The sequence below is a fragment of the Thunnus maccoyii genome, chromosome 14 (assembly GCF_910596095.1).
Source record: "Thunnus maccoyii chromosome 14, fThuMac1.1, whole genome shotgun sequence".
Lineage (NCBI taxonomy): Eukaryota > Metazoa > Chordata > Actinopteri > Scombriformes > Scombridae > Thunnus > Thunnus maccoyii.
The window spans coordinates 10,985,276-11,013,009 of record NC_056546.1 but is presented as its reverse complement, the minus strand read 5'-3'; the positions used below and the strand labels follow the sequence as shown (position 1 = coordinate 11,013,009).

General features: G+C 39.6%; 1 protein-coding gene across 2 annotated transcripts; it reads left to right on the top strand.

Annotated features, from left to right (window-relative positions):
• The first annotated feature begins 4,825 nt into the window (after positions 1-4,825).
• Positions 4,826-27,104, top strand: rgs17 (regulator of G protein signaling 17). Of its 2 annotated transcripts, XM_042433540.1 has the most exons (6): positions 4,826-4,986; positions 8,046-8,454; positions 16,246-16,376; positions 22,777-22,851; positions 22,975-23,206; positions 23,368-27,104. In XM_042433540.1, exons 2-6 carry the CDS (start codon positions 8,452-8,454, stop codon positions 23,554-23,556), a joined length of 630 nt encoding a protein of 209 aa, XP_042289474.1. In that variant the 5' UTR covers positions 4,826-4,986; positions 8,046-8,451; the 3' UTR covers positions 23,557-27,104. The 2 variants fall into 2 exon arrangements, with proteins under 2 accessions (XP_042289474.1, XP_042289475.1); XM_042433541.1 differs by lacking the exons at positions 4,826-4,986; positions 8,046-8,454; positions 16,246-16,376 and adding an exon at positions 17,669-18,228.
• The last annotated feature ends 630 nt before the right edge of the window (positions 27,105-27,734 follow it).

The following is a 27,734-nucleotide window of genomic DNA, read 5'->3' as shown; positions in this document are numbered from 1 at the left end:
TAATACAGAGACATAAATGTGTCTGTGTATTCTCATACACTCTTTGTTGGAGGGCTTGTTCATAGCAGCTATACAGGTTATCCCCTCTCACATATTGTAATTGTAACCTCATCTATAATTAAAGCCCTCTGCATAATTAAGACTGCCAATCTTGCTAACAGAGGATGTTAAATGGATGTTGGACATGTGAGCATTTCTATTCATTTTGAGTTTAAAAAAAAATGAAGCTCTCAATGTAAATCCAAAGATGTGATACTGAACTCAGTGGATTGAGATGCAGTGAACACAGCTGCCCCATTCCTCATTAACATCTGCACTGATATCATGCCACATCCGCATGACATCATATTAAAGTATAAAGTACCAGTGATGCACCTGCAGCTCGCCATGCTTCTGACAAATCAACTTTGACAGTCAGGCCTTAGGACAGCAGCATGCAGAGACTATGTGGGGGGCAGCAGTGAAATCCTGTGAAAGGGCAATTTCAGAGCTGTCACGTTGTCTCACTGAGATAAGAGCCCTACCAGGTAACTGCAACCATTTTGAGTTTGAATCTAGCCTCAAACCATTGCTGCTTTCTCTTATACTACTGTCTTCTTGTCCATGGCTAAGAAAGCAGAAATTGGATGGAAACCATCTTTAAAGAGGACATTAAATGATTTTCCCATTTCCCTTTTGTCAATTTGCCCATGAAGATGAAACGTATGAGCGGAACAAATGGCGGCTGTGATTATAACCTCTGATTTAAGATGTCAGTTGAAGTGTAGCAATCAGGCATGTGAAATACATCACAATGTAACAGTAAAAAGATGAACAATGATGTTCTGATGTATTAAAGATAAGAGTTCAGTTGAAACCACTATTTATAGGAACATTTGAATGGAATAGAGGAGATTGCTCAAGAGGAGGTTGAGTCACTGCAAGATTAAAAAATGAAGGGAAGGTGTTCATTGATTATGTCAAGATGGGACAAGTGGTAGATTTCATGTGCAGATCAGTCTCTGCATGGGTAGATGGTTGAAACTGCCTAAAAATGTCTACAAAAACTGCAGTTTTTACAGCTACGTCATGGACTGATGGAGGAATATTAAGCCTCAAATGAAAAAGTATAAACTCTTCAAACTCGCCTGCACAAGCTTCAAATTCATCACTGTGGAAAAGGGCTATAGTGACTATTGAATGCTTTGCTGAACAGGAGCCCTCAAAAATGACAGATTCGGGAAGAGACAGCTCTTGCATCTTTAACAGTTAGACTATCTAATATCTTTTTCATGAGCTTTTATCCCAGTATAATTTAAAAAAGTTCAATTCAGAATATTCTTCTTAAACTTCACAATGCCGAGCTGTTGAAGGGAGATAAGGTTCAAACTGCTCATACTGAGTCTAGATAAAGTGGTTTCAAATTTGTATTCAGCTGCAGTTATAGGTCTGTGTTAGTATTTAGTGTTTATTAAAGTCCTCCTTCATTCACAAATGTGTTTTTCTTATTGTTCCTTCAGTTGAATGTTTAAGCTTCACTGTGCAGAATGATGTATGTGCAGAGTTTGACACTTGAAGGCTGTTTTCACTTTCATCTGCTGAAGGGGGAAAGTTTCTCTGTGCTCAGTGAAAATCTGGCGTGTACTTATAAGCTTGATTTGTGACATCACAACAATTTGGGAGCCAATCATGGTCCATTATTGAACTTACACAAGTGTGATGTGGAAACTTGAAACCTCTGGTGCACTGACACTGAGAATGGACTTTATAGTAAAGCAGGAAACATCTTGTGTCCAGCAGTCAAACGTTTTAAATAAAAATTATTTGCATATTCATAGATTCTTTCATTATGGGAGAAGGAGGAGATGTAATTTTAAGAATTTAAATGAGGTAATTGATTTTTGTGTGTGTGTGTGTGTGAAAAAAACATACAATATCAGACACATATTATTATTATAAGTATTCTTACAACATGTCTGGGGGGGATTTTTAAATTTGTGTTTAACAAAAGACAATTATTACACCCCCATCCTCCTTTGACTTGCTTAGTTTTTATCTAGATTGACTAGATTTCCCCTTCAGTTTATGAACTCGGACTCATCCTGGCAAAATCTTTATTTTTTCCCAGAGTGCACCCATCCACCCACACACACATACATATACACATACATACACACACAGGAAACCACACACTTGCTGTTGTTCTGAGCTATTGATTTGCACAACTTGTTTTAGCATTGTAAGTGTGCAGTCCGCCCTCAGATAGGTGCCATAAGTACAACTTGCAGGCTTCATCGCCTATGTGGGTCCCTCTCTATACATCCATCTGTCTTTCACCTCCTCTCTCTGTATCTCACTGATCCTCACACACTATATACATGTACGGCAGTCACACAAATTAACTCCAGAAAAAGCCCCAGAAGGTTGTGTGGGCTCATCTCGATAAATCACACAAACACAATGACCACAGGGTGAAAGATAACTCAGCAGACACATCTTGGAGCAGAGATGGTATTGGAGGTCTGCAGGTTATGGTGTGATTGAAGGGATACACACCTTCTTTTTTCCACTTCTTTCTGTCTCTCAAACACACACACACACACACACACAAACACTGATTCCTTTACAGACACGTCTGCACACTCAGTTTTTGCTTAATCACGATCCATTTGCATGTGCAGAATATATGAATTCAATGCATGGTAAATGCCATTTTACTCACAGTAGTTGTTCAGTAATTAGATACACACACACACTCCTTGATGCTACACTCTCTCGTCTCTCTTGTCTCTGCTAGAAGCTCACTGCCGCATGCTTTAAGAGCCCCGATGAAACAGAACAGTGCTTTTGTCATTCTTGACCTTTTCACATGCAAATCAGTCCAATCCTGCTTGGTGCATGAAGAAAACAGGAGTTTATCCAGGGCACTTTAGATCCCTATTAATGAGCCAACGGTGTCAAGGAACATACAAATGTTCCATCTTGGCTTTTCTCTCATGACCTTTTCACCATCATCCCTCAAGTGAGGCCCGGTTCTTCATATCTTAATACTGAGTGTGTCAGATGCATAAAGATGGAGGATCACCAGACGGTAAATTCAAAAGATTAAACACATCCAGTCCAGTGCAATGTCCATGCTTGTGTGCAACCACAACCACAAAACCAGACGATGGCTGTTTTTTTATGCACCCTGGTCTGTAATTCTGTGGGAACAAAATGTGTTATTTGTCAGCTAAAAGCATCTAATTGTCACTCCAGCAGTTATAATGTTATTGTTATTTTTCTTTCACGCAGTGTTCACAAGTAGATTTACACACATTCAAATTTGTCACTGCTGTGTCATATACTGTGTGTGTGTGTGTGTGTGTGTGTGTGTGTGTGTGTGTGTGTGTGAGGGAGGGTGAGAGAGAGAGAGAGAGAGAGAGAGAGAGAGAGAGCAGAGTTTTGGTGCCCCCTTGTGTTAATGGAGGGAAAATGTAGTTTAAACAGTCATCACTGCTGATGTTTACTGGGGAAGATGACTGTCTTTATGCTCACGCTGCAGATGCACGTTGACTGAGTGAGAAAAAAAAGAACCCAAGAAAGATTTATTTTTTAAAAAGTGATTTCACCAGAACAGATGGAACATGACTGTATAAGCGACAGAAAAGTCAGGAAAAGATGGTCCACTTCATCCTGTGTCTATAGCACAGATGAATGAATAAATGAGTGGATGGATGGAGAGAAACTGCACTTAGCACTTAGGTGTTTCAAACTAGAACAGAAATTTTTATCTTTTATATTTCAGAAATGGTTTGGCAAATGTCAAGTGTTGGTTTCAAATAGTTTTTTTCCTGCAGGTGTGAAACATTAAAAAACCATTTACAAGTCTCGCTGCTTGACTTCTGATAAAATTGATGCCAATTTAAAACAGATGATCTGTCTCTGATGGCTCGTCATTTCACCTTTTAACATTTTGGACTGCATGAAACAGTCTCAAACTGAGTTCGTCTGACCACAGCCCAATGCGGGGTTTTTTTCTCGTGAAACAGTTGTGTCAGAAGATGATAGAAAACATCCACCACACGAGGAGCAGATTTAATTTGGAATGAGATTTGTCAAAAATGGACAGACGGATGCTGTAAACCAAACCCACATTCAAAATATCTGCTTATCCTCTTAGAAATGTCTACTTGTTCAGAAAAAGCACACATATACTGTATATATATACTATAGAAATACCAAATATATATGCACATCATAAATTATAATAAGGGCATTATAAACTCACTGAATGGGCACACTAAAACAACATAGCCTATAGCAATAGTAGGCTATGTATTAGGAAAAACGCTGCTCTTATAAAACGCTGTAACAAAAATAAATTTGTGTAACACCACGGATGTGACTATTAGAGAAATTTCTCTGATGTAACTCTACAGGAGGCTGTGGTGAGAGAGAAAGAGAGTTTATAGCGACGTTTTTATTTTTCACGGGTTTATACCCTCAGGATACATTTCCTCTAATATGAATAGTTGCCTTCTGAACTTTATGACCAACTGACTGTGATTCTTTGTTTCCCTGAAGACACGATATTTTAAGATCTTTGCTTTGTACAACATGGATCTGTTCCTTGTAAATGTTTAATATTGAATAAACTTATTGCTGCAGTATTTTTTTTTTTTTGTTGTTGTTGTTGTTTTTTTTTTTTTAAATGAATTTGTTGTATTCTGGAGCGTGGTGGTTGGGAGATGTAATGTGATCCTGTGTGTGCATTATACTGCATGTGGAGCCTCAGCAGTGCATCTTATCTCCGACTGCAGCCACAGAGCAGCGGTGGCAGCGCGCCTGCGCAGTGCATCCAGGGGCTCGGCGGCGTTCGGTGCTGAAGTGGGGCGGATGGCAGAAAATCAGCGGCGATGGACATTACACCACAGGATTCCCGTTTACGATGTCGTTAAATAAGCATCGGGACATCGCGTTTTCACACCTGTCACCCTAGGACACTGACAACCCGACACAAAGGGGGTAAGATGAGGATTATTCTGCGCTAATGCTCCACACGGGCTGGCTAGCTGACGTTAGCACGGCGCTAGCTGCTGCTGCTGAGCTGCCACCGCCTCCTCTCGCTGCGAGAGATAGCGGATCTCGGGCTAAAAGCTAGCAAGAAGAAAGTGGGTGGTGTTTGATTTTCAGAAAAAATGTCGGTGCGACAGTCAGCAGCAGTGTGCAGCTCTCTCACTCTCCCTCTCTCTCTCTCTCCCTCTCTCTCTAATTGCGTTGTCACTCCGCGGTGTCAGCTGGGAGGGGAGCTCCTCTCCCCGGCTGGTCGGACCTGCAGCGGCTGGGCTCAGATGGATCAGACAGCTGCAGGAAACCATGCAAAACACCCTAAACCAGCAGCTAGCCAGCACAGCTAGTGCACACAGGGAGAGAGAACAGGGTCCGATGAGCCTGCCCTGCTGATTATCTGGAGATATGCACAGGCCTTCAGGCAGATGCAACAGATCCACTCACAAACTGTCCTGTCAACTTTCTCACTTTAAACTTCACATTTTCTGCTTTCCTTTTCCTCCCCCACTCTCCCCTCCCCACCCTCCCTCTGCTGTCACGCACTGGGTAGCGATCATGCAGTGCACAGCTGAGTGAGCACCCATGGGTGTGTTGAGTCAGAGGAGCCCAGGTTATGTGTCTACTACATCCTGGAAGACTTCCTGATTCATCTCATTCAGCTTTCACCATCCATTCAGAGAGACAGCAGCTGTCAGAGCAACATATCTGAGATTTATATTATCTGCTTATGGATATTTTATTTGAAGAATTGTGCTTAAATAAGCAGCAGAGGCAGTTTCAGCTAGAGCTGCAACGATTAGTTGATTAATCGATCCACAGAAAATGAATCGCCATGTATTTTGATACTCGATTAATCATTTTCAGTCTTTTTCTTTAAAGAAAAATGCCAAAATACTCTGGTTCCAGCTTCTTAAATGTGAATATTTTCTGGTTTCTTTCGTCTTCTATGACGGTAAGCTGAATATCTTTGGGTTGTGGACTATTGGTCGGGACAAAAATGGGCTTTGGGATAAAATGATTGACATTTTTCACCATTTTCTGATATTTTATAGACAAAATTACTAATCGATTAGTCGAGAAAATGATCAACAGATTAAATTGATAATGAAAATAATTGTTAGTTGCAGCCCGAGTTAAAATGATCCCTGAAGACATTGAGTGAGGAGTTAACACTGCTCTTTGGTGGTAGTTTTTTTTAATAATCGTCACTTACATGATTTAATAGTCTATAAACTCTTTTCTGGTCTGGCCATAATATACACAGACAGCATTAAGTTGCTGCCTCCCTTCTTTACTTGCTCATTACACAACATTCCCAACACTTTCATAATTCTCTGTCTTTTTTTTTTTAGGAAGCATGTTACTTAAGTTGCTCTCTGTGGTTGTCTTCCTCCTGGGAACAGGCGGCTGAAAATCTTGCAAGTGCAACACAAAAGCCTTATCTTTGCACACAGCTATGCAAAATCATTCTTTGTAGACTTTTTATATACAAGGGAAACTTTTGTTTCCAAACCAGTTTGAACTGGCATGAGCAGATATTGATGCTCAGGCTTGTCTCTCGCTAAGGGAACGGTTGTACAGTAGGAGAGTATTGAGACAGCTTGTTATGTTGTATGGGAGAGATAGTAGCAAGATTAGCTTTGCTTTGTATCCCCATTTCTCTAAACTGACATCACCAAAGTGGAAATAGCTTAAAATTTCACTCAATTCTTGAATAATCTTTAAATGATCTGTATGCTTCTGTTGTTGTTCGATGTCTTTTAGTTTCTAGTTTTAGTCACCAAGTTGTAACAGTGATTTCTCACAACATATAGTCTCCAGTGGTGAGATCAACATGATTATGAGAACAGTAAGTAAGTTGTCAGTCCTTCCTGTGTGAAAAACATGCAGCAGGAGAGCAACCTATGAGGCTCTTTAGCCTTCAGGCTCTGAGTCAGTTTCCTTCAGGGATAAACCACAGCAAATGGCCTCTTGATTGTGATTGAATGTTGGGCTGTGGCACGGATGATGGGCCAAATCCTTTTCATGATGAGTGTTTAAATGATGATGATGACAGCATCATCAATCATTTACTGCATTTGGCTTATTTCCTGATTTGGTATATTTTATTGTATCTTGACCGCAGCTCTGTAGCAAACAGTAAACCTGCACAACAAGTGTTCTGATTATACAAGAGCCAATATATAGATATATTATATTAGCTTATCAAAGATTCATCGATATCAGCATTTATAATGGCTGTTAAGTAACAAGAAGTAATTTAGACTCAGTTTAGGGCTGCAATGAATGATTATTTAAATTACTGATTAATCTGTCAATTATTTCTCTAATTAATCGGTTAACCATTTAGTCCAAAAACTCTCAGGAAAAATGTCAGTAGTGAAAAATTTCAAATTCCTGGAATCCATGGAAAGGTCTTCAAAGAACTTATTTTGTCCAACCAACAGTCTAAAACTTAGTAGTGTCCAATTAATCAATTAGTAATTATCTATTCATGTCAAATTTAGCGACTAAACTTCCTAAAACAGTGTGGTCATTACATAATTTGTCCACCAGAGAGCACTGACAAGTTCATTTTTCATTACAAAATGTCCATATTAGTAAATATCTTGGTCACAATTATATATATATATATTAACATATATGTTAATATAAATGAGTATTGGGTTATATGTTGTCATCTGATTTTTTTTTTTAGACTGCAAAATATTTACATTTTCCTCAAAAATCCAGTGTTCAGGCTAAAGATTGTGCAGTATTTGTAGTGATACAGTATGTAATGTACTACAAATCCTGTAACATTTGTCAGTGTGTATTTTTCTCATTATGTAAGCAGCATATATATATATATATATATATATATATATTTATACACACACTGGTTTTTGTATACATATATATACAAACCAGTGTCACCAAAGATAAATTACTGCACCTTTATTTCATCTGGTGGATAAAGTGATTCTGTGGTGATTTTGACTCTAAAGCCTGTTTTTGTTTGCTTTGTTTTTCAGATGCTGTACTGTCACTGCTCCCCGTACTCTCAAGTCCATAAATGACTCATTCGCTGAGATCCAAGGAAGCCTAGGAGGCGACGGCGAGAGAAGCAAAAGGAGCAAGTGAAACTAGACTAGGAAATAAGGAGAGGAAGTCGTTAGGTTTCACCTCAGCTTTCGTGTCCCTTTCTGTGCCAGTCAGTCAGGGATGGTGAAACCAGTAACCTCTCTTCCCTGTGGTGAAAAGAACCTCCTCGCCTTGCCCTGCGTCTCCAGCAAGCCAAACAGCCAGTCCGTTAGCCAAACAGACGCTCAGACAGTCCACCAGTCAGTCACTCCGTCAACCAGCCTGCTATCGTCCAGCAACCTATTACCTCACGCCATGACTGCTCTGTCTGACCTGTTTTTAGGAACTCACTAATTCATGGTAAGTTGGACTTCTGTCCAGTATTATTGTGCTGTTTTCTAATTGGACGCTGTTATTGTCAGTATCCTAATACATCTCCAGAATTACCGCTTATGAATCAGAGAGATTGTAACTGGGAGGTAATTAGGGCTCAAACCAACAATTATTTTCATTATCAATTCATCTGCCTATTATTTTCTCAATTTCAATCATAAAATGTCAGCCCGTTACAATTTCAAACATCACAAAGTTAGGTATTCACATTGCTCATTTTATTTATCAAACAGTCCCAAACCCAAAGATATTCAGTTTACTATCATATATGACAAAAAAAACATAAAATCCTTGCATTTAAGAAGCTTTAACCAATGCATATTTGCCATTTTTCACGGAAAAATAAGTAAAACAATTATCAAAATAGTTTGATTATAGTTCATCTAATTGATAAATCGACCAATTGTTGCTGCTCTAGAGCCAATAGTCACCCTCTTGTGTTTTAAGTGTTTTCAAATCAAGATAAGTTTGTGTTTTCCTCACTGAGGTGTAAAAAGTCTTATAGCCTAAAACACTAGGTAGCTAAACCATTGAAGTCAAAAATAAATACATGTTGATTGTTTTACGAAGGATTAGTGATTACGTTGTTGTAGGTTCAAGGTTTCTGCAGGGCCAACAACATGTCTTTAGCCCAGAGCTGTTACACTCCCTGTACAGTCTACATTATCAGATCTGGTATGATGACAGTTGGAGCCCTAAATTGTCTTTGCAAAAAGGGTGACTATTTTTACACTCGAGACACTTATTTAAAGTTGAAAGCTTCAAATCTTTTTTGATGTTAAAACTCGACAAAGATAAGTAAAGATATAAATGAATGGAGAATATTTAGGTCAAATACTATCATCCTAAGGATAATAACAAACAACTCAGTGGCTTTTAGGACAGACGAGTAAAGGCAGACGGGTTTCAGTCCATTTATTTAATAGGGAATAGTTTTAATTACTTTAACTACTTTAACAAGAATAAACGTAAACTATTCTTCTAGTCAGTATAATTCTTGATCACAATAAACTGATAAATTTAACTTAAACTTTAAAGTATTGTTCAATCATACTAAAATAACAAATTAACCACAAGTAACCATTAACCACAAACCATAAATCAGTAAAACATATTTCACACTTAAACACAAAAATAAGCAAACTTACAGATCATTCACACAGTCCAAACTATTGAAGGAAAAGGAGTTTTGGGGGATTTTCCACAATAAATATGCTTATGAGTTGTTTTTTGGAAGACACAGGTGACTCACAGTATTGTATATAATGCCATAAGAGGCTATAGGAGCAAGAATCACATAATCATCTTTATTCTTAACTTCTTATCCATTTCGTCTTATTCTTATGTTGACAAGAAAGAATTAAAGAGAGGAAGAGAGAAGCACAGTGGAGGTTTCCAACCAATTTAGCATACGTACAATATATGTAAAATCCTTACCTTTTGTTTCCATTAGCTGTCATATTATAACATTAACTTACCCCTTGAACACAGGTGTTAACTTTAATTTAGGCTACTTGTTTCTATATTACTTTACTGCTAGTTGGAAATGGAAAGAATTGTCTCATCAATACAAAACGCAGTATGAGCTGTTTCAATTTAATATATATATATATAGCATTTTACCATTGCTTATTGACAATCCATATTGGGCCTTAACCTTTAGTCGAGTGGTATATGAGAAGTATGGAGCCCAGGAAGTCTGTAGAAAACTTTTTACCTTATGCACATAAAACAATAAAATATTGTCTTTTGGACTTTGGGGGCTCCATAGAGAAGTATTCGCATGTATTTTTTTGTGTGTGTGATAAATTAAACCTGAAATGTATTTATTTCCATCAGTCAACAGACAATATCCCATCACTACAACATGAAAACATTTATAAAATCTTTGCAAATATATTATAATTGAAATATATAAATTCCTCATTTACTGTATATACGTATTCCAGGCACTTTAAAAATTTAGCTCGGATGAAAACAATTGATTGAAGAATAGCACCGCAAATGAAGCTCTGCTAACCCAGCAATAAGTATATTTCATTTCCTGTAAGTTCTTCACAATAAAAGCCTTCCTTTAGTTTGTCGATGGAAAGCTTTTAGTAGCAGGAAATGTTTTCATCACCAGTAACTTAATATGGCTCCAATATGGCTGAAAGTGATCAGGAAACAGTAAAATAAAGTTGGTAAACTAGGAAGGATTTCTCTAAAGGCTCATAAGGAAACTTATCAATACTTATTTGAATTCACAACCCAACCTGCTCTCAAGGTACAGAAATTTGGCACCGATTGATCTAAGATGAACAGGTACACAGTAGTCCCAATGTAATTTGGTCAGTACCCTTAAAGTACCGAGTTTGGCACCCAACCCTACTTAGTTTCCATGAGTAAAAAAACACAATTTGCCAAACAGTGGCTCAATAACAGTGTTCAATGCCATGATATATGATAAACAATATAATATGACTTTTAGCCCGGGTGTAGTTACTCTTTAACAGACTATTTTTAGTATTTACGGCTCGTTCTTTAACTAGCTATATTAACTATGGTAAAGGAAAGTAGAGGCAGCAGTAGAGAGGTGATTGGATGTATAAATTAGAGTTAGTTTAGAATTAGCTTCTGGCTGGTATGACGTCCTGTATATTGGTAGTTTAGCCTACATTTTATGCCTCCTCAAGCTATTTTTAGTTATGTCTGTATTAATGGAATATGGAAAAACTGACAGGATCATCTGAATACCTTCCAGAACTACTATTGTTATGACAGATCTTTAGCAGTGGCTTGCTCCCCATCCCTATATTTTCCTCTCATCTCAGTGTATTTGTATTTCCACTCCATATTTGCATGTCCTGTCTATGCGCCTCCTTCTCCAGGTTTAGAACAAAGCCGTACCTTGCTGTCGTTTGCATTATAGCAGCCTGTTTTTACAAAGATGCCGCCCTGTCACTGAATAACTGATGGCCACTCCAGTGGTCAGACAACCATATTTGCATATCAAACAGGTCATTTCAGCCTTACCTGCCATGTATCATCATTGCAGTTAATTGCATGTGTACATGCAGAGCAGAGAGAAAGAGAAAGAAGACAGAGAAGGCTCCTCTGCTGGTACTCGATTTGTTATTTTTATTTGGATTTTCAAGGTTTTAATGAGGAGTTTAATTTGAACAATGACTTTAGAGGTAAGAGTTCTGTTTCATTAGTTTTACTTTTGATTCCCTGAGTACAAGACTACAGTTAATTGTTACATTTTTCACACTACATCCTTTGATGAAATTAAACTTAAATGTCCGAATTTATAGGGGAATGTGAAATGGAGTCTGTATACATTATTGTCTGGTAACAAAAGGAGAGTTTATTGTTGTCAGTTCTGACATGGTGTCCTCTTCTTAGATGTTTGTAGTGTTTCCTGGCCTGAAATTGTGGATTATCTGTGAGAGATAGGGGTGTCACAATTTCAATTCTAAATCGAAAATTGAAATGAGCGTTCAATTTCAACCTTCGAAATCAAAAGCAGGATTGGCGATTCTCCCTGTATTTTTTCCTCTCTACACCACCCCAACCACTTGCACATATCTGGTGCACATCCAAAGAGGAAAAAAAACCATTTCAAAACTATAGCCTACAGCTGCATTACTTTTCAAGACACCATGGCCACTGCCGGAGTCGGAGATAATGGAGAAACAACAGAACTGGAAAATCCTTCTGCTTCCTTGAAGTCACTGGTGTGGCAACATTTTGTCCTCCCTGTGAGTTGTGTAAACAACGAATGCGTCATTTACAGAAAAACTACAGTTTGTAGGCTGTGCTACAAACTACACTAACACTGGCATAGCCAGCAGTGCTGAAAAAAAAATGTTGAATGGAATTGTGACCTTAAAATGGAAAGTCAAATTGAATCATGACTTTGGAGATTGGTGACACCCCTAGTGAGAGAGCTGCAGTTTACACTAACTGCCCAATGGGATTAATTTAGTTCACAACAAGCCCACCAAGTGTTATTTTCTTCACTTGGAGGAAGGTTTAAAAAACAGCATTAATAGACTATAATGTATGTTATTATCTCAGGCATTAGAATGAGTTCTTAGTAGGGGTGTAATGGTACACAAAATTTATGGTTCGGTACGACTTCAGTACAGCGGGGAAAAAAACGAAGGAAGAAAATAATATTTTGGTCCTTTATTTTGAAAAATGTAAACATCCAACAATGGCTCATTGGCCAAAACTATTACTGAAACGGTTTAGTTGTGCTGCAGTGGAAAAGGAAAACAACACTTGTGATTCCTGCAAGGAGTCAGGACACCTGCTAGCAGCTGTTTTATGCTGATTTATGTTCGCTCAGAACTGGTTCTTATGACGTGTTGTCTGACCACGTTGGAAATCAAATGTGTTTGTTCCGAACAGCTTCACTCAAAGGTGGAGTGAAAAGTCGACCATCACAGAGAGGGGAGGGGGATGGAGGAGAGGCGGTATCGTTAAAATACGGGGATAACTGTGCATATTTCAGTAATAATGACGGCAGTGACGAGACATGAGTTTGGGTAACCAGGGTAACCAGTGTAACTTTGCCAAGCGAGTAAACATCCATGAGCATGATACCCGCATGCTACAGCTAAGTGGTGCGCTGTCAAAATGTTCCGGGTGGAACTCAAGCGCTAGAATTATTGTTCCGTACGTTGGAGTAAGTGGAGGATACCGAACCAAGGGGGTCTTTTTCACCCTCTTGTTATTTTCAGAAAATGCTCTAAAAGATAATGCTCAATGCATTAACTGGGATATGTAGAAAGATTGTGGGCCACTTCTCTCACAGCTGGAAGAAAAGATTGGCCTTGAGGGAGGTGCAGAGAGAGCTCAACCTTCCAGAGCATGCCATGGTGACAGACTGCCAAACATGATGGGGATCCACACAGGAAACGATAACGAGTCCTGGGACCACAAAACGCTTTGTCCAAGGTTCTCTCTACAGACCGCAAAGTGTGACACCTACTGCCCTCATGGCATGACCTGAAGGTCCTGGAGTATATGAACAATGCACTCAGCCTGCTCCAGGACTTACCTGTCAGGTAAACGTTATCTGAGCATAACTTAACTGAAGCCTGTTCTGCATCTTCTGAACACCTCAGTACTGGCTGAAGAGGAAGAGGACACTGACCTGACCAAATCATTGAAAGCAAAAATTCTGAACAACCTCAACAAGAAATATGAACACATGCAGGACCTGCTGAACATGACAACATTCCTCATCCCAAAGTTCAGAATACATCAGTGCAGAAGAGACACAAACTATAGGAACGAGTGATATCCATACACATTCACACAATGTTTACTTAACCGTTAATAATTCCATGTAACAGATTTTAAACTATTTCCTTCAAGAATAACAGACGCACACTGTCAGCAGCATCAACGTCAACCACATTTGATTACATGGTACAGTTTAGAGAAGCAGTTGCCGCTGAACTCAACACTTAAATTTACATGCCCTGCGTAGACCATGGGGAAGATCCATGGCAAACGTGCAAACTAGCACAGAAATATATGTGCATACAGGTAACAACTCTGCATCAGAGAGAGCTTTTAACACTGGCGGTAATGTTGTCAGCCCGTCACTCCTGTCTGAAAACAGACAAGTTGGACGTGCTAGGGTTTTTTTTGGCAAAGAACGTCTGAGGTGATAGCTGGAACCTTTTAGAAAGAGGATATGGAAGTACAACTTGGTAATCAACAAGATTAGGTCAACACCTAGTATATGGCTGGACTGAGTATGGTCAGTGTGTGAAATTGTGGCCAGTTTGTTACAGGGATAGTCAGTGATAGTGTCTATAATGTGAATTCCTGACTATTAAATGTTCATCTGCAAGTGGTCCCAGTGATATTTGCTACTAAAGTGTACTGAAGTAGCATATCACATGACATGGTTAAGCTATGTTTGAGTCAAAAAAAAAAAAAGGAAATGCAGTTGCACGAACAATACTTTCCACTCATATCTTGGGATGTTTGATTTGAAAGAGAACTTATTTTAATTCCAGTTATAGCTATTCTAATGATCTGTTAACTCCCCCCGCTCTGTCATCTGTTTCACTCTGCGGACGTCTCATGTTTCTCACTCTGCATTGATATGCGGTGGAAAATAAAAATTTTGACAGCATTTAGGTTGCAAATTCAGGAGGCTTATCTCCGTCCGGTTATCGCAGTTACCTCCAGAGCAGCCGCCCCGCACTAAACTTGATAGAACAGCCTACATGAGTCGCATATTTTATCTGCAAGATAAAACATGGTTTACTGCTGTTGTTCGTTGTGGTGTGAAAACGTCACAGAAATAAAAAGCTTGCATCCGTGTATTAGTTCAGTTATAAAATCTAAACGCAAGACGGAGCGTCTCTCCTGCCGGCTACTGACAGCGCTGTCAGCCGGAGAGTTGATCACAGTAGAGGAGGAGATGTAGAGACGCTGGTCTGTTTAAACAGGAGTTCAACCGCCTTCACTGCATTTAACATCAGAGCTGAACGTGTCAGAACTCGGACCAAACGCAGTACGTACCCATTAGCCTCAGCTGTACTTGGTGTTTAGTGCTGCTATTTGACAAACATTAGCACGCTGACACGCTAAGCTAACATGGTAAACATCATAACCTGCAAAACATCAACCGACAAAGCACCATCGTGTCTAAGTACAGCCTCACAGAGCTGTTTGCGTGGCTTTAAACTCTCAGTCTTGTGGACTGGAGTGTTACAAAATACTTTACATTTTCATTACATGTTTCATACATTAAATAGCAGATTTCACAAACTTAAACATCAAGTAGGAACCACAGCACTGCGTATCCGCAACAGAATGATATATTGGTCTCATTTAAAACCAATGAAAGTCCATAAGACATCAGCAGCACTTTCAGTGTCTTCGGTGTGACCACACAACCACTACATACAAGAACACTACATTTTTTAAGTTTTTGTGGGGTGTATCCTCACCATCATCTGCAGCCTGTGCAAAGGATGATGCATGTTCTGAAGCATTAGAAGATGAATATACACAGTTAGATGAATGAGTAAAGGTCTGTGCATGTGTGAATTTGTTGCACATGTGTAGAGCTGCAATGTCAATTAGTCGATCGACAGAAAATGAATCGCCAACTGACAATCAATTAATCATTTTGAGTCATTTTTTTAAGAAGAAAATGACAAAATTCTCTGGTTCCAGCTTCATGAATGTGAATATTTTCTGGTTTCTTTACTCCTCTATGACAATAAACTGAATATCTTTGAGTTATGGACTGTTGTTTGGGTCAAAACAAGACATTTGAGGTTCCATCTTGGGCTTTGGGAAACACTGATTAAGATTTTTCATCATTTCCTGACATTTTATGGACCAAACAACTAATCAATTAATTGAGTAAAATATACCATTAGTTGCAGCCTTATATGTGTGTCTATACGTGTAGGTGATGTGTAGATCTCTTTTCTCTGTGAGTGTGCCCATTGAAATGTATGTGTTGTGTCTGTCAAAGCCAAGTGCAATTGGCTTAATGCCAGAAATCCTCGTACCGTACAAGGAAGGGAATCCTCTCTGTCCTGCTTGAGTGCTCTCTCTCTCTCTCTCTCTCTCGCTTCATCTCTTTTTCTCTCTCTCTCACACACACACACACACACTCCCTCTCTAATAACATATATTGCTGGTGAGAAACTGCACTTTCTGTTACATTATTAGTCATTTAAAGAGTATTTAATGTCAGTTATGTTATTTTCTGTGTGTATTATTGCAAAGCCCCGCAGTGTGAGTGGAGTGGAGATGAGAAAAAGGCAGGCGGCACACATCGAGGCCCCACCCCAGGCCCCTGGACAGCCCCGACCCAACACCTGCTGCCTCTGCTGGTGCGGCTGCTGCAAGTGTCTCTGGTAAGAAAATACTTTTCACTTTGTTTCTGCAGAGTCAGATGCAATCCAGTTTTTTTTCTGTTAATAAGTAAGGGTATGCTTGTAAAAAAAATAAAAGTCAATATGCACCATAAGAAAGTCATCATATAAAGCTTTAAGTTGAAGTTGTAGTCAGCAACAGTTTTATATAAATTATTGTTTAATTAAAGAAGAGTTGGAGACACAGGTTGTTATGTATTGACTGGAGTTGGTCTGAAGCTGCCTGTAAAAATGGGGGAATACTGCTGGGCTGCAGCTAACGATTATTTTATTTATTGATTAATCTGTTGATTATTTTCTTGATTAATCGTTCGTTTGAAAAATGACGGTCATCATCTGATGTCTTGTTTCGTCTGACAATCACAAGACCAAAACCCCCAAATATTTCAATATTAATAATAATGTAAGACCAAGAAAAGCAGCAAATTCTCAATTTAAAAACCTGGATCCATCAAATGTTGGAAACAGACTTCAAAATAGTTTGTGGTTAATTTTCTGTTGATTGACTAATCGATTAATCAACTAAGCTCGTCTGTAGTAAAGATGTGTTAAAGGTGATTATGGGAGGACACTAGATTTTTTTTTTTCACAGTTTGCGTTTCTGTGTACTTTTTGGGGTTCTCATTTACTCTATATCAACAATACTTATTTAAAAATAATAAATTCAGAACAGGATTAGAATTGATTTTATATTTTAAATAGTATTCCTGACATCAAAATACTGAGTGATGGTTCGATATAATAAAGAGTAAAGACATCAGTCACTATCAGTTATTCCTCCTGACCTCTGTCCTCCTCCCTCTGCTGCTGATGTGGTACAGCTGGTAGAGGGGCTGGTTTGGGAGGAAGGCTGCCATCTCAGCCAGTAGCTAAATTTACTAGTTATATAGATTATATATAGTATGTATAGTAGTAACTATATAGTATATAGTTAATATACAGTTAAACAGTTAGACTACATACAGACAGTTTTATTAGCCTAACCAGTGCGCTGTGGTTGTGTAAAACATACCACTGGTGGATGGGACACTGCCAGCAAAGCAGTTGAAAATATTTTCTATTTTTTCTACATGTTTATGCTTGTTGAACAGGTTTTTTGATAAATTACTCTGATTGGCTTTTTACTTGCGAATCTTTTATTGCACTTACAGTAACAAACTTTGAATTGTCGTCAGCTCGAGTATAACGTTATCTTTCACTTCACCTGGTTCACTGTCTCACTGTGTGTGTGTGTGTGTGTGTGTGTGGAGGAGCTGAGCCCCGCCCTAGGTCAAACACCAACACGGAGAGCAGAGGAGAGGACAGAGAAGCTATCATGACCATAAATGACAGCAAAAGCAGTAGAGAACTCTCAGCATAGTTTTTTTCTGTTCATTTGGCTGAGGCGATGAGAAAAACCACTTGGGATCTGTGCCTAAATGTTATAATAGTAGGGAAAACCTTGTCCCAGCCCTGTGGGATTTATTTTAACTGACATGTTTTTTGGCTTTTTTGGGAGTGAATGGAAATTATGCAATCATACAGTATGACCTACTGAGGGATGTTTACATATCGTAAGATTAATGTATTTGATTAAATATCCAGTGGTTCTTTTCATTCCCACACTACTCATTCCTGAAAGAGAAACTCTCTTGCCCAGTTTCTTGCAAGAGGAAACCTTGGCGGGGCAAAAAGATGAGCTTGAACCCGGTGTCTTTACTTCAAGGATGGCCTGTCTGCTCACTACGCCATCTTGCAGCTGTTTCAGAGGAGACACACACAGAGATGAGATGAGATGGATGTGATGTTATACAGAAGAAGGCCCCGGGTTTGAAACCACGTCAAACATTAAATGGTTGGTGGCCACAAGACTTTAACAGGCAAGGCTAGAGCCAGTGGTTCTTTGCAATGCAAATGCTGTGGGGTAAAAAATGATGCTGATAGTAGGCATTTCCATTTTTAATTTGATATTGCTATATTTATAGGTATACTATGCAGGATTTGTCGGTTGGTTTTTGTAAACACAGCATTCAAAGTTCCTCCTCCCTGGCTTGACACCAGAGCAGGAGAGAGAAAGAAAGCAGTGGTGGTCTAACAAACTAGAAACAGAACGAAGAGAGCGAGGAGCGCTGACAAAGCTGTCAATCAGATATACATAGATATACTTTATACATCCATGACACAGAGACAGAGAGCAGAGCGGAGCAGAGGAGAGACAGAGACAGCGATGTAACCCTATGGATGTAACCTGGTCACTACACTGCGAGTCCTGACCTCATACCTGCGCACTGTTATTGGCTGGGGGCCACACACCTACTGCCCAAAGGTTGACGTCCAGAAGCATCTCAAACACAGCAAAATAATAAGAAAATAAGAAAATACAGGCAGAGTCTCTGCAGATAAATACACCGCCATACACTTCTAGTGGGTCATAAGTGATGATTGAGAGGGATTACTTTTGTATGAGTCTATACATTGCTTTTTAGGAAAGTCCTGCATATATGTACTTATAAACAACTGCAGTTCAGAGCGTGAATAGTAGGACAGTGACAGTTTTCACTGTTTTAGCTTTAACATACTGGAAGTGAAAGTGCTGACTTTCATCTTTAAAGGAATACATGAAATATGCTTATTTGCTTTCTTTGTGAGAGTTAGATTAGAAGATTGATATCACTATCATATATCAATCACACTAAATATGAAGCTTGAGCCAGTAGGTGAGTAGCTTAGTTTAGCATAGCAAGGGTTGAAACAGCTGGCCCACTTCTGTCTTAAGTTTAAAAGATGAGTCAATCAGCACCTATAAATGTTGGCGTGATGAGCTGGGCTGTTTCTTGTCTGGACCGGTGACTTCCTGGATTCTCCGCTGGTTGCCTGGCAGATATATCAGATATCAGGAACTCACTCCCACTAGCTATCCTTGTAAAACAAACTAGATGCAACATGTTTATTAGTAAAATATAGAGGTTCTGGTAGGTTGAGTTTTTTATCCTTTGGACTGAGCCAGGTTAGCTATTTTCCCCTGCTTCTAGTCTTTAAGCTAAGCTAAGCAAATCTCTTGCAGGCTCCAGCTTCATATTTAGTGAACAGATATGAGTGTGGTATCAATCTTTTTCTCTTCTAAAAAGCAATAAAGTGAGTAAGTGTATTTCCTGAAATGTGAAACTATTCACAACCTTACTGAGTGAACATTATAGAGCTCATAGCCCTTTTTATACATAGTCTCACCATTTTTAGGACAGTGCTACACGACAGTGATCTGAAACTAATTGCCAAGCTGGAATTTTCTTGACTGGTCAAGTGAGTCACATGACCAAAACTCAACTGAGTGTGTGTGTGTTTCACTTCCAAAGCCTCCAAAACAAGCAATAAGTAAAGTTACCTGAAGCACAGGTTTCTCAGAGCATCAGCAGGAAGATGACAAACATCTGGTGAAAGTTAAGTATCTTACACTCTCATTTCGAAGTATTTGCAACCAAATAATAAGTATTAATCCCCTAAGATCGGGGACTGAACACTGTTCCCCTGATGTGCATGTAAACACAACAAAATGCGTCTTATAGTACAGTACAATACATATAGACTGCACTGTAGGTCAGAAACTTGCACAAAGACCTACTGCATCACATTGCCCCTGAGCAAGGCACCAAAACCAGTGACTGCTGTCTGTGCAGCTCCTACAGCTGCCCTGCTTTGGCTGCACTCTTGCTGGGAGAGAGGAGTGAATGAAACATTGTTTTCAGGCAGTGAATGGTGAATGTGCTGCTTCTTTCACACCACTTCATCTGAAGTGGTGGCAGCTTGCGGACTGGGCCGGTAGTGAGTGCTCTGTGACTCTGCACTGTGTGTTTTTCAACCAAATACCGGTGTCGGGTCTCCAGAAATGAGCCTCAAAAATTGTCCTGAGCGCCCTTTATGTTTATTTATTTTAGTGTTAAGGCTCGGAGGGATAGTTCGCCTTTTCAGTGCAAGTCTGCGTTGCACAACTGAAACCTTTGTATGAGTTACATGTAAATCACTGAATGCTCTTTGTGTCACTTTTTTTTTTTACTATCATGCCGAGTCAAGTGGTTTGAGATCTGTGTGAGTGTGTGAATCACAGGAGATCTGGTCTGCCACTGTGGTGAAGTTATAGAGACTGAGGGTGGTTGTGTACGAGAGTCTTAATGGGTCAAGGCATACTGTTACATCTTGTTTTTTTTAATTCATCCTCTCTTTTCTCTGTTTTTTCCCCTTCTATCTAACTTCCCCCCTCATACCCTCTAACCCCTCCTCACCCGCTATCATACAACACCCTTATCTGGTTGGGGTTCCTTCTATTTCCATCGACACATCACATGCAAAACAGCTGTGAAGAACAGTCTGTATATTTAGCGGTATTGTGAGGGCGCCCGGGGGCTGTGGCTAGCTTACCCCATTACTGCCGCACAATGGGGACTTTGACAAGAGACAGCAAGAGGAAGGAAAGATCCTCTATGGTGGGACAAAAATAGACAGCTCAGTGTGTGTTGCATTGTAGACTAAGCGAGTGTGACTGACCTACGATAGACAGAGAGGCTACCGTGTGTGTTGAGAGTGTTTACATGAAGGCTTTAACTGAAGCTTTATTGTTAATCGACTTTGAATATGAGGCAATGTTTACTGTAGATTATTTTTGTCGGTTGAAGCTCACATTGATGCGTCCTGGTGCGATAAATAGTTGAGAGAAATGAACTGAGTATGGCTGCAACTATCATTAGTTGGGTTTTTTTGGTGTTTTTTTGTTTTTTCTGGATTAATTGTTTGGTTTGGAAAATGTCAGAAATGGTAGAAAAATTATCATCACAGTTTCACAGTTTTGTAAAGTCCAAGGTCTTTAAATTGCTTGATTTGTCAAGGAACAGCCCATAAACCAAAGATATTCAGTTTACTGTCACATAAGACAAGGAAAAACAACAAATCCTCATAAATGAGAAGCTAGATAATGCCTGGAATTTTTGCTTGATAGATGACTTAAACAATTAATTGATTATCAAAATAGAATAATTTTCTGTCATCCAATATTAAATATACTAGTTTCAGCTCTATAGTTCAGAGATTAGTGCATAAATGGCTGTGGACCCCACCTATGATAGGCTGCATATGCAGGATGCTGAACAGTTTGATGCTGTGTTTTTAGGTTGTTTCATTGTCAGTAGCCTGTAGACTTAAAAGGGGAGATATCGTGCTTTTTGTGATTTTCAGTTATTTTTATACTATTATGATGTCGGATGTCTATATTAAACATGGTCGAAGTTCCAAATCTTGAGGTGAATGTATATAAAAACGCTCCTAGTTATCTAAACTTCTCCATCAAACTGACATCAGATTAGTTGTGCATGCCCACAAACAGCCGTCCGTTCTTCAGTCTTTGTTACTAAGGTTGTACCACGGGGTTGCATTTGAGAAGTTTCCATTTTGAGTAAAGAAAGAGAAAAAGGGGGGGCCTTAGAGAGAGAGACAGGAGCTAAAACGTCCTGTTTCAGACCGAGACTGAACTCAGGGGCTACATAAATGGTCAATATAAGATAAATAAGGAGTTTTTTTTAACTGTAAGTCATGCAAAGATATTCCAGTAGAGCCCCAGATGAAAAACATAGACCTGGAAATGTGCACGATACGTCCCCTTTAAATAGATTTTGGGGCAATTTTTTTTACTGAGTATCTGCTGATACTGAGTCCTGATCCCATACTGATATCATATATTTCCCTTGTTTATATTGAATATATTTATCTTGATGTAAAAACTACTCTAATTTATATAAGATATATTTGTCTGCTGAATAAGAATAAATAATGTATGTTGTCTTAGTATTTGGAATAATATCTGTGGAAAAGCAGTTTTCAAGCAACAGAGGCACTTCAGAGGTGTGATGCGCTGCCAAATATCACTGGAATATAACGGGAAGTGTTTATTAACTCAGAGCCGCTATGCTTGCTGACACTCGCTGGTGCATGCTGTCAGTGTAGATATAATTAACTGAAACTGCTGGCTGCCATTTATTAGCCCGTGCGGCTCCATGGTTCACCTGCTCAAGATGCTGTGCATTAGGAAGTGATTCCAGGGTGTTAACGGATGCAGCAGGGTGTTTTTGACAGCTGCAAAGCACAAAGGACTGGAAATGAATCCGGTGTTAGAATAGCCGATCAATCAATTAAAAATGACCCTGACTGGATCTTGTTGACTGGCTGGGGACATCCCTAGATGGTAACAAAGGATAGAAAATACTGATTTTCAAGGGATAATTAAAAAAAAGAAGTGATGTACATGTATTTATTAGAATTGTTGTGCTGTTGTAGAGAAAAAAACAGTCCCTTTAACCTGCCCAGAGCATGTCCAGTTTCTTCTTTTGGTGAGCATTGTCATGTCTTGTCTCCAATCCAGGAATGAAGACAGGATGGAGAGGAGTGAACGACAGACCTGCACCAAGATGGACAGTATTGAAGCTGCAGAAGAACAGTAAGTCCAGCCGTCATCCCTCCAGTCTTACATGTTTGCGTGGTTACGTGTGCCTCTGTCAATCTCACACACACACACACACACACACACGCACATCTTCATGTTTTGTGTGTCTGACTGTAGACACCCCAGCCTAGATGAGGTGCTGTCGTGGTCTCGGAGCTTTGAGATGATGCTGCGCTCGTTGGAGGGCCGGGAGATCTTCCGTGAGTTCCTGCGCTCAGAGTACAGCGAGGACAACCTGCTTTTCTGGTTGGCCTGTGAAGAGCTGAAAAAAGAGACCAATCCCTCAGTGGTGGATGAGAAGGCCAGGATCATATACGAAGACTACGTGTCCATATTATCACCCAAAGAGGTACCAGCTACATTTGTGTTAATTCAGCAGAAGTGAGACACCAGCCAGTTTTTCAGAATCTTGTTTTCCAGACTGTTGCCAGCTTACATCAAATCCCACTAGTACTTCACAAACCACCAACCACCACGGCTAATAAACTGAACTCTTTTTCTTTACCCCAGGTGAGTCTGGACTCGCGGGTCAGAGAAGGAATCAACCAGAGCCTGGCGGAGCCCAGCAGCCTGATGTACGAGGAGGCCCAGCTCCAGATCTACACCCTGATGCACCGTGACTCCTTCCCCCGTTTCCTCAACTCCACCGTTTACAGAGACCTCCTGGCCAACAGGAGACGCACCTGCCTCGACACCTAGACCCCTCCGCCCTCCCTCGTCGCCATCCTACGCCAACAAGACTACTACTTAAACTTCAAATACTACTATGGTGCCAGAAGTCGGGTTTGGAAAAATCTCTCCCTCTTTCTTGATTGAAAAGACTGAATGACATCCGAGATCGCTGGTTGTGTTTTTTTATTTATATTTTTTAAGCAATTTATATCCAGTTCTCCACTGGAGCCAGGTCGGCCTTTGCTGGTTGGTTATTGGTCAATTTAAGGCCATTAATGCTGGCCAGTGATTGTTTTCGCTAGCAATTTGTGCTATTCATTTCGGTTGACTGGCCGACCCACGTGTCAGCTATCGGTTGAAACGGCCAAACTGATGGCCAGCTGTTGGTTAACTGTGGACAAGGACTCCTCAGGCGGTGGGGACAGAAGAGAGAGAGAGACAAAAAGGACAAGCCAACTGTTCCTGTACTGTAATATTTAGACCTCATGCTTTCTACCCTCACTTTAATATTCTCTCTTTCATATGTTTTTGTTTTTCTAATTTCGCCCCATTCCTCAGACGTGATGTTTGATTTTATTTCTTGTTTTACTTTTTCATATCTTTACTGTTCAAACATGACACCTAGTTGATGGTGGGAGTTTTGGGGCGTCTCCGCCCATTTAACCAGTAGAAGCACTGGCTCTGCATGTAACTCTCTCTCTCTACAGTAGCTTGACAATGTAAGCCGCGGACTGCAACCGTTTTTGAAAATTGAGATGTATTAAGGCAGGGGACCTGTCTTTCTGTCTGGCTGTCTATGTTCAGTGAAGGGAAAAAGTACACTTCTGCCAATTTTAAGCATAACGCAGTTGTTTTATTGAGGAGATTTGATGCTTCTGCAACAAAAGGCGGCAGCAGCAGCAAGCACCTGCCCTTCCATCCATCTACCTGTCCATCCATCCGTCCGTCCAAGCACTTTCCTTCTTTAGGATTCTTTAACCGGGAGAAGTAAGGGCTAGAATTGTGGTTGGGCAGCTACATGTATAATTATTACTCATGAACTTTAAACACAAAAAAAATCTCTCCACTGAGAAAATCACAATGCCTTTTACATGTAAGGAAAGGCAGCACAAGCGCTGCTGGAGTTTTTCTGGAAAGCAACCACAGTTTGTCCAACGATCCCTACCTCCCATCTTTTCCCTCCCCTTCCTCCTCCTCCTCCTCCTCCTCCTTCTCCTCTTCCCTCCCACTCAGACCATCACAGCCTGACAAGCACAGGTGCCCAATGTGGGGGAAAAAAACACTGCTGGAAAAAAATAAAAAAGAAACCCACACTGACTCCAAATAGTCATCTACATTTTGAAATTCCTGAGCAGAAAAAGAAGGTTTACCTTTTAGTGTTTTAAACTGAATGAGCGTTAGCTTAAATCATCAATTGAAATCTGCTGGGAGAATATAACAAGATGCAGCAGACACTGATGTAATTGCAAAGGTTATTGAGCCCTGGGCTTTGTCTTTAAGGCTTTAGCTTTAGACGCCATAGGTAACGTGACAGTCGCTTGAGTTGGACGTTCAATATCACGCCGCAGATAAGTGAACCGGGTGCCAAACATGATGTCAAAGATGCTGTGAAGAGATATTAGATGTGACTTGTCACCAGGCCGTAGAATCTCTGTGCATGTCTGTTTTGCCAGCAGATGAAGCGGGGAGAGGTTATGGTAGTCCTTCAGTTAGCTACTGCCTGTTCAAAGACACTCATTTTTTACCAGAGCTAGTGAGGAGGGTTGGTATAATAATGCTAACATGCTACCGCACCGGGCTAGCGGAGATGTTTACGTAGTCATGCTACATGCTGTCCTTTTTAACGATGCTAACTAGGTTTCAGCATGCTGTAGGCAAGCAAGTTAGCATGCTTGTGCTAGCCATGCTAATCCTCCATCTCACTGCCAGCCCTCACACACTCTGGTTTGTTTTTCTAATCTGACTTTGACAGCATGCAATGATAATGTGTGTGTATGGTACAGTTACACACTTAACAGAAAAATTTAGAAAAAAAAACAACTTTAATGGGGTCTTGCCAAATGTCCCACTAACATTTTTAGTATATTAAAAGGACATTTTGTTTTATGATGTGAACATTTGAACATGAACTCTGTTCCTGGCCTGTGGATGTGCAGTAGAAAGTGCATGAGTGCAGTATATGCTTTTTTTTTTTTTTTTCTTAAATTAACTGGGCCTCCAGGTATATTCATCATGTCACATGATGGATAGATGACCTCTTGGTTTGGTGGTTAGTCCAGTCTTAAAGTGTCAATGAAACAGTGCCACTCCTCACTGATAAATGTAGGCATCCACGTTGCCACCTCCTCTAACTACCTGAAGTTCACGTGCCAAGTTTGGTCGAGTTTAAATTTACAAGTAGGCGGCACAGCATGCCCAGCAGACTCAGAAGTGCAATTGGATGTAGTTAGTGATAATAGATTGGAGTCTATTTGAAGCTGTGCCCAACTATGTTAGATTGGTTTTGGATTGTCAGGTGATTTTATAAATTACTAAACTCGCCACCTTACAGGATACTCAAAATGTTTTAATGCCACTCTTGCATTATTCAATTGTTAGCATTTGCAAGTTTTACTGGAGGAACTAAATAAGGAAACAGACAATTTGATTTATCTTAAACAAAAAAAAACAACAAAAAAAAACAGGAAATGCAAATCCAAGGAATTATGGGATTTTGAGTTTTCCTCTAGAGTCAGTTTCACTTGCATTGAAAAAAATGCTAACTGGATGAAGCTGCCTGTTCAAAACAAAGCTATAACTTAACTGCAAAAACTTTCTATCTTGAAGTAATGGTTATAAATCAGTAAAATCGAATAGAAGACCTCTTTAAACCAATAATCATCCAACAGTTGTGCAATGTTATTAAATATATACAATATTTAACCTTTGGCAATACAGTACTCACATGCAGACTACATTAATCTCCATAAGGGCTTGATTGATATTGCTTAGCTGCTTTAATGAAGAGCTGTGCATGCATGCGCCCAGTCGATCAGAAGCAGAGGAAAACAGCGTAATTAACAAACTCTGATACTGAAGGATCAATTAACACACTTACTCCTTGAAACAGGTTTTGTTTTCAGGAAACATTTTAGAGCATTTTAGATGTAGGACAAGTTTTTTTGACTCAGTAGAAAAATGCCTGTCACTCATAAAGCTCTCTTGCAGACAAATCCCTCCTCTGCACAATACAGCTATGTTTCCTTGTTGCTGAGTCTATACAGTAATTAACACAAGAATGTTTCACCAAGAACCAGATAATGAAATCATGGTGCAATTAAACCAAGTTTACATTTATAAATTGTGAAATGTGTGTACCTTATTAAATACTCATAACAGTGGGGAGCTAACTGTCCCCAGTGTGAGCAGAGAAGCCAGCAGGTTTAAGGCTGGCGAGAGTCTCTGCGCAGTGCTGACGGACAGTCATGAGTCAAAAAAAAAAAACTGGGAGTGTTTTACAACGAGGACAGACGCAGCAGAGACTCAGGTTTTCTGCTTACGTCCTTTTCCTCTTAATTTATTGTGACTTTTACACAGCGGGGTGGGGGGGGGGGGTACACGGTTGTTTATTTTTAATAACTGCATTTCAAATGTGGATTTTACAAGCAATGATGATGATGTGAAGTGATGTAGTGTCATCGCTGAGTTCAGATTTTTTGTCTTTAAATTTCCATGGGTTCCAAGCGAGTGGGCTTTTCTTTTTTTTTTTTCGAAACGTGGCTGTGGTTTTATTGACGAAAAAAAAACAAAAAAAAGGTCGAGAGCTGAAGTGTCCTGATGGGATGGAGGAGGTTTGCGAAGCTTTGGCCTTACTGACACGTTTTATTATTTTTTTTTCCTTTATATATAAAAAAGAAAACAACAAACGTCTCTGTAGGCTTTTCACTACCTCTCATGTTGGTTAATTTATTTCACATCTAGTTGTCAATGTACAAGTTGTTTTTAGATCTACTTGAAGCCTAACACTGTAAACAAAAATGTGCACAGAAAAATGACTATGTATATGACCAGAGGGTTTAAAGAGAGCTTGGCCTAGTCGACTTTTTTTCTTTTTTGTATGTATATTTGTTTTTAATTGTGTTGAGCTGAACTAGATTTTGCATCTCTATAAAGAATTCAGGAATCCACTGTCTAAGGGCTAATCCCATTTTTGCCTATGCAAATCT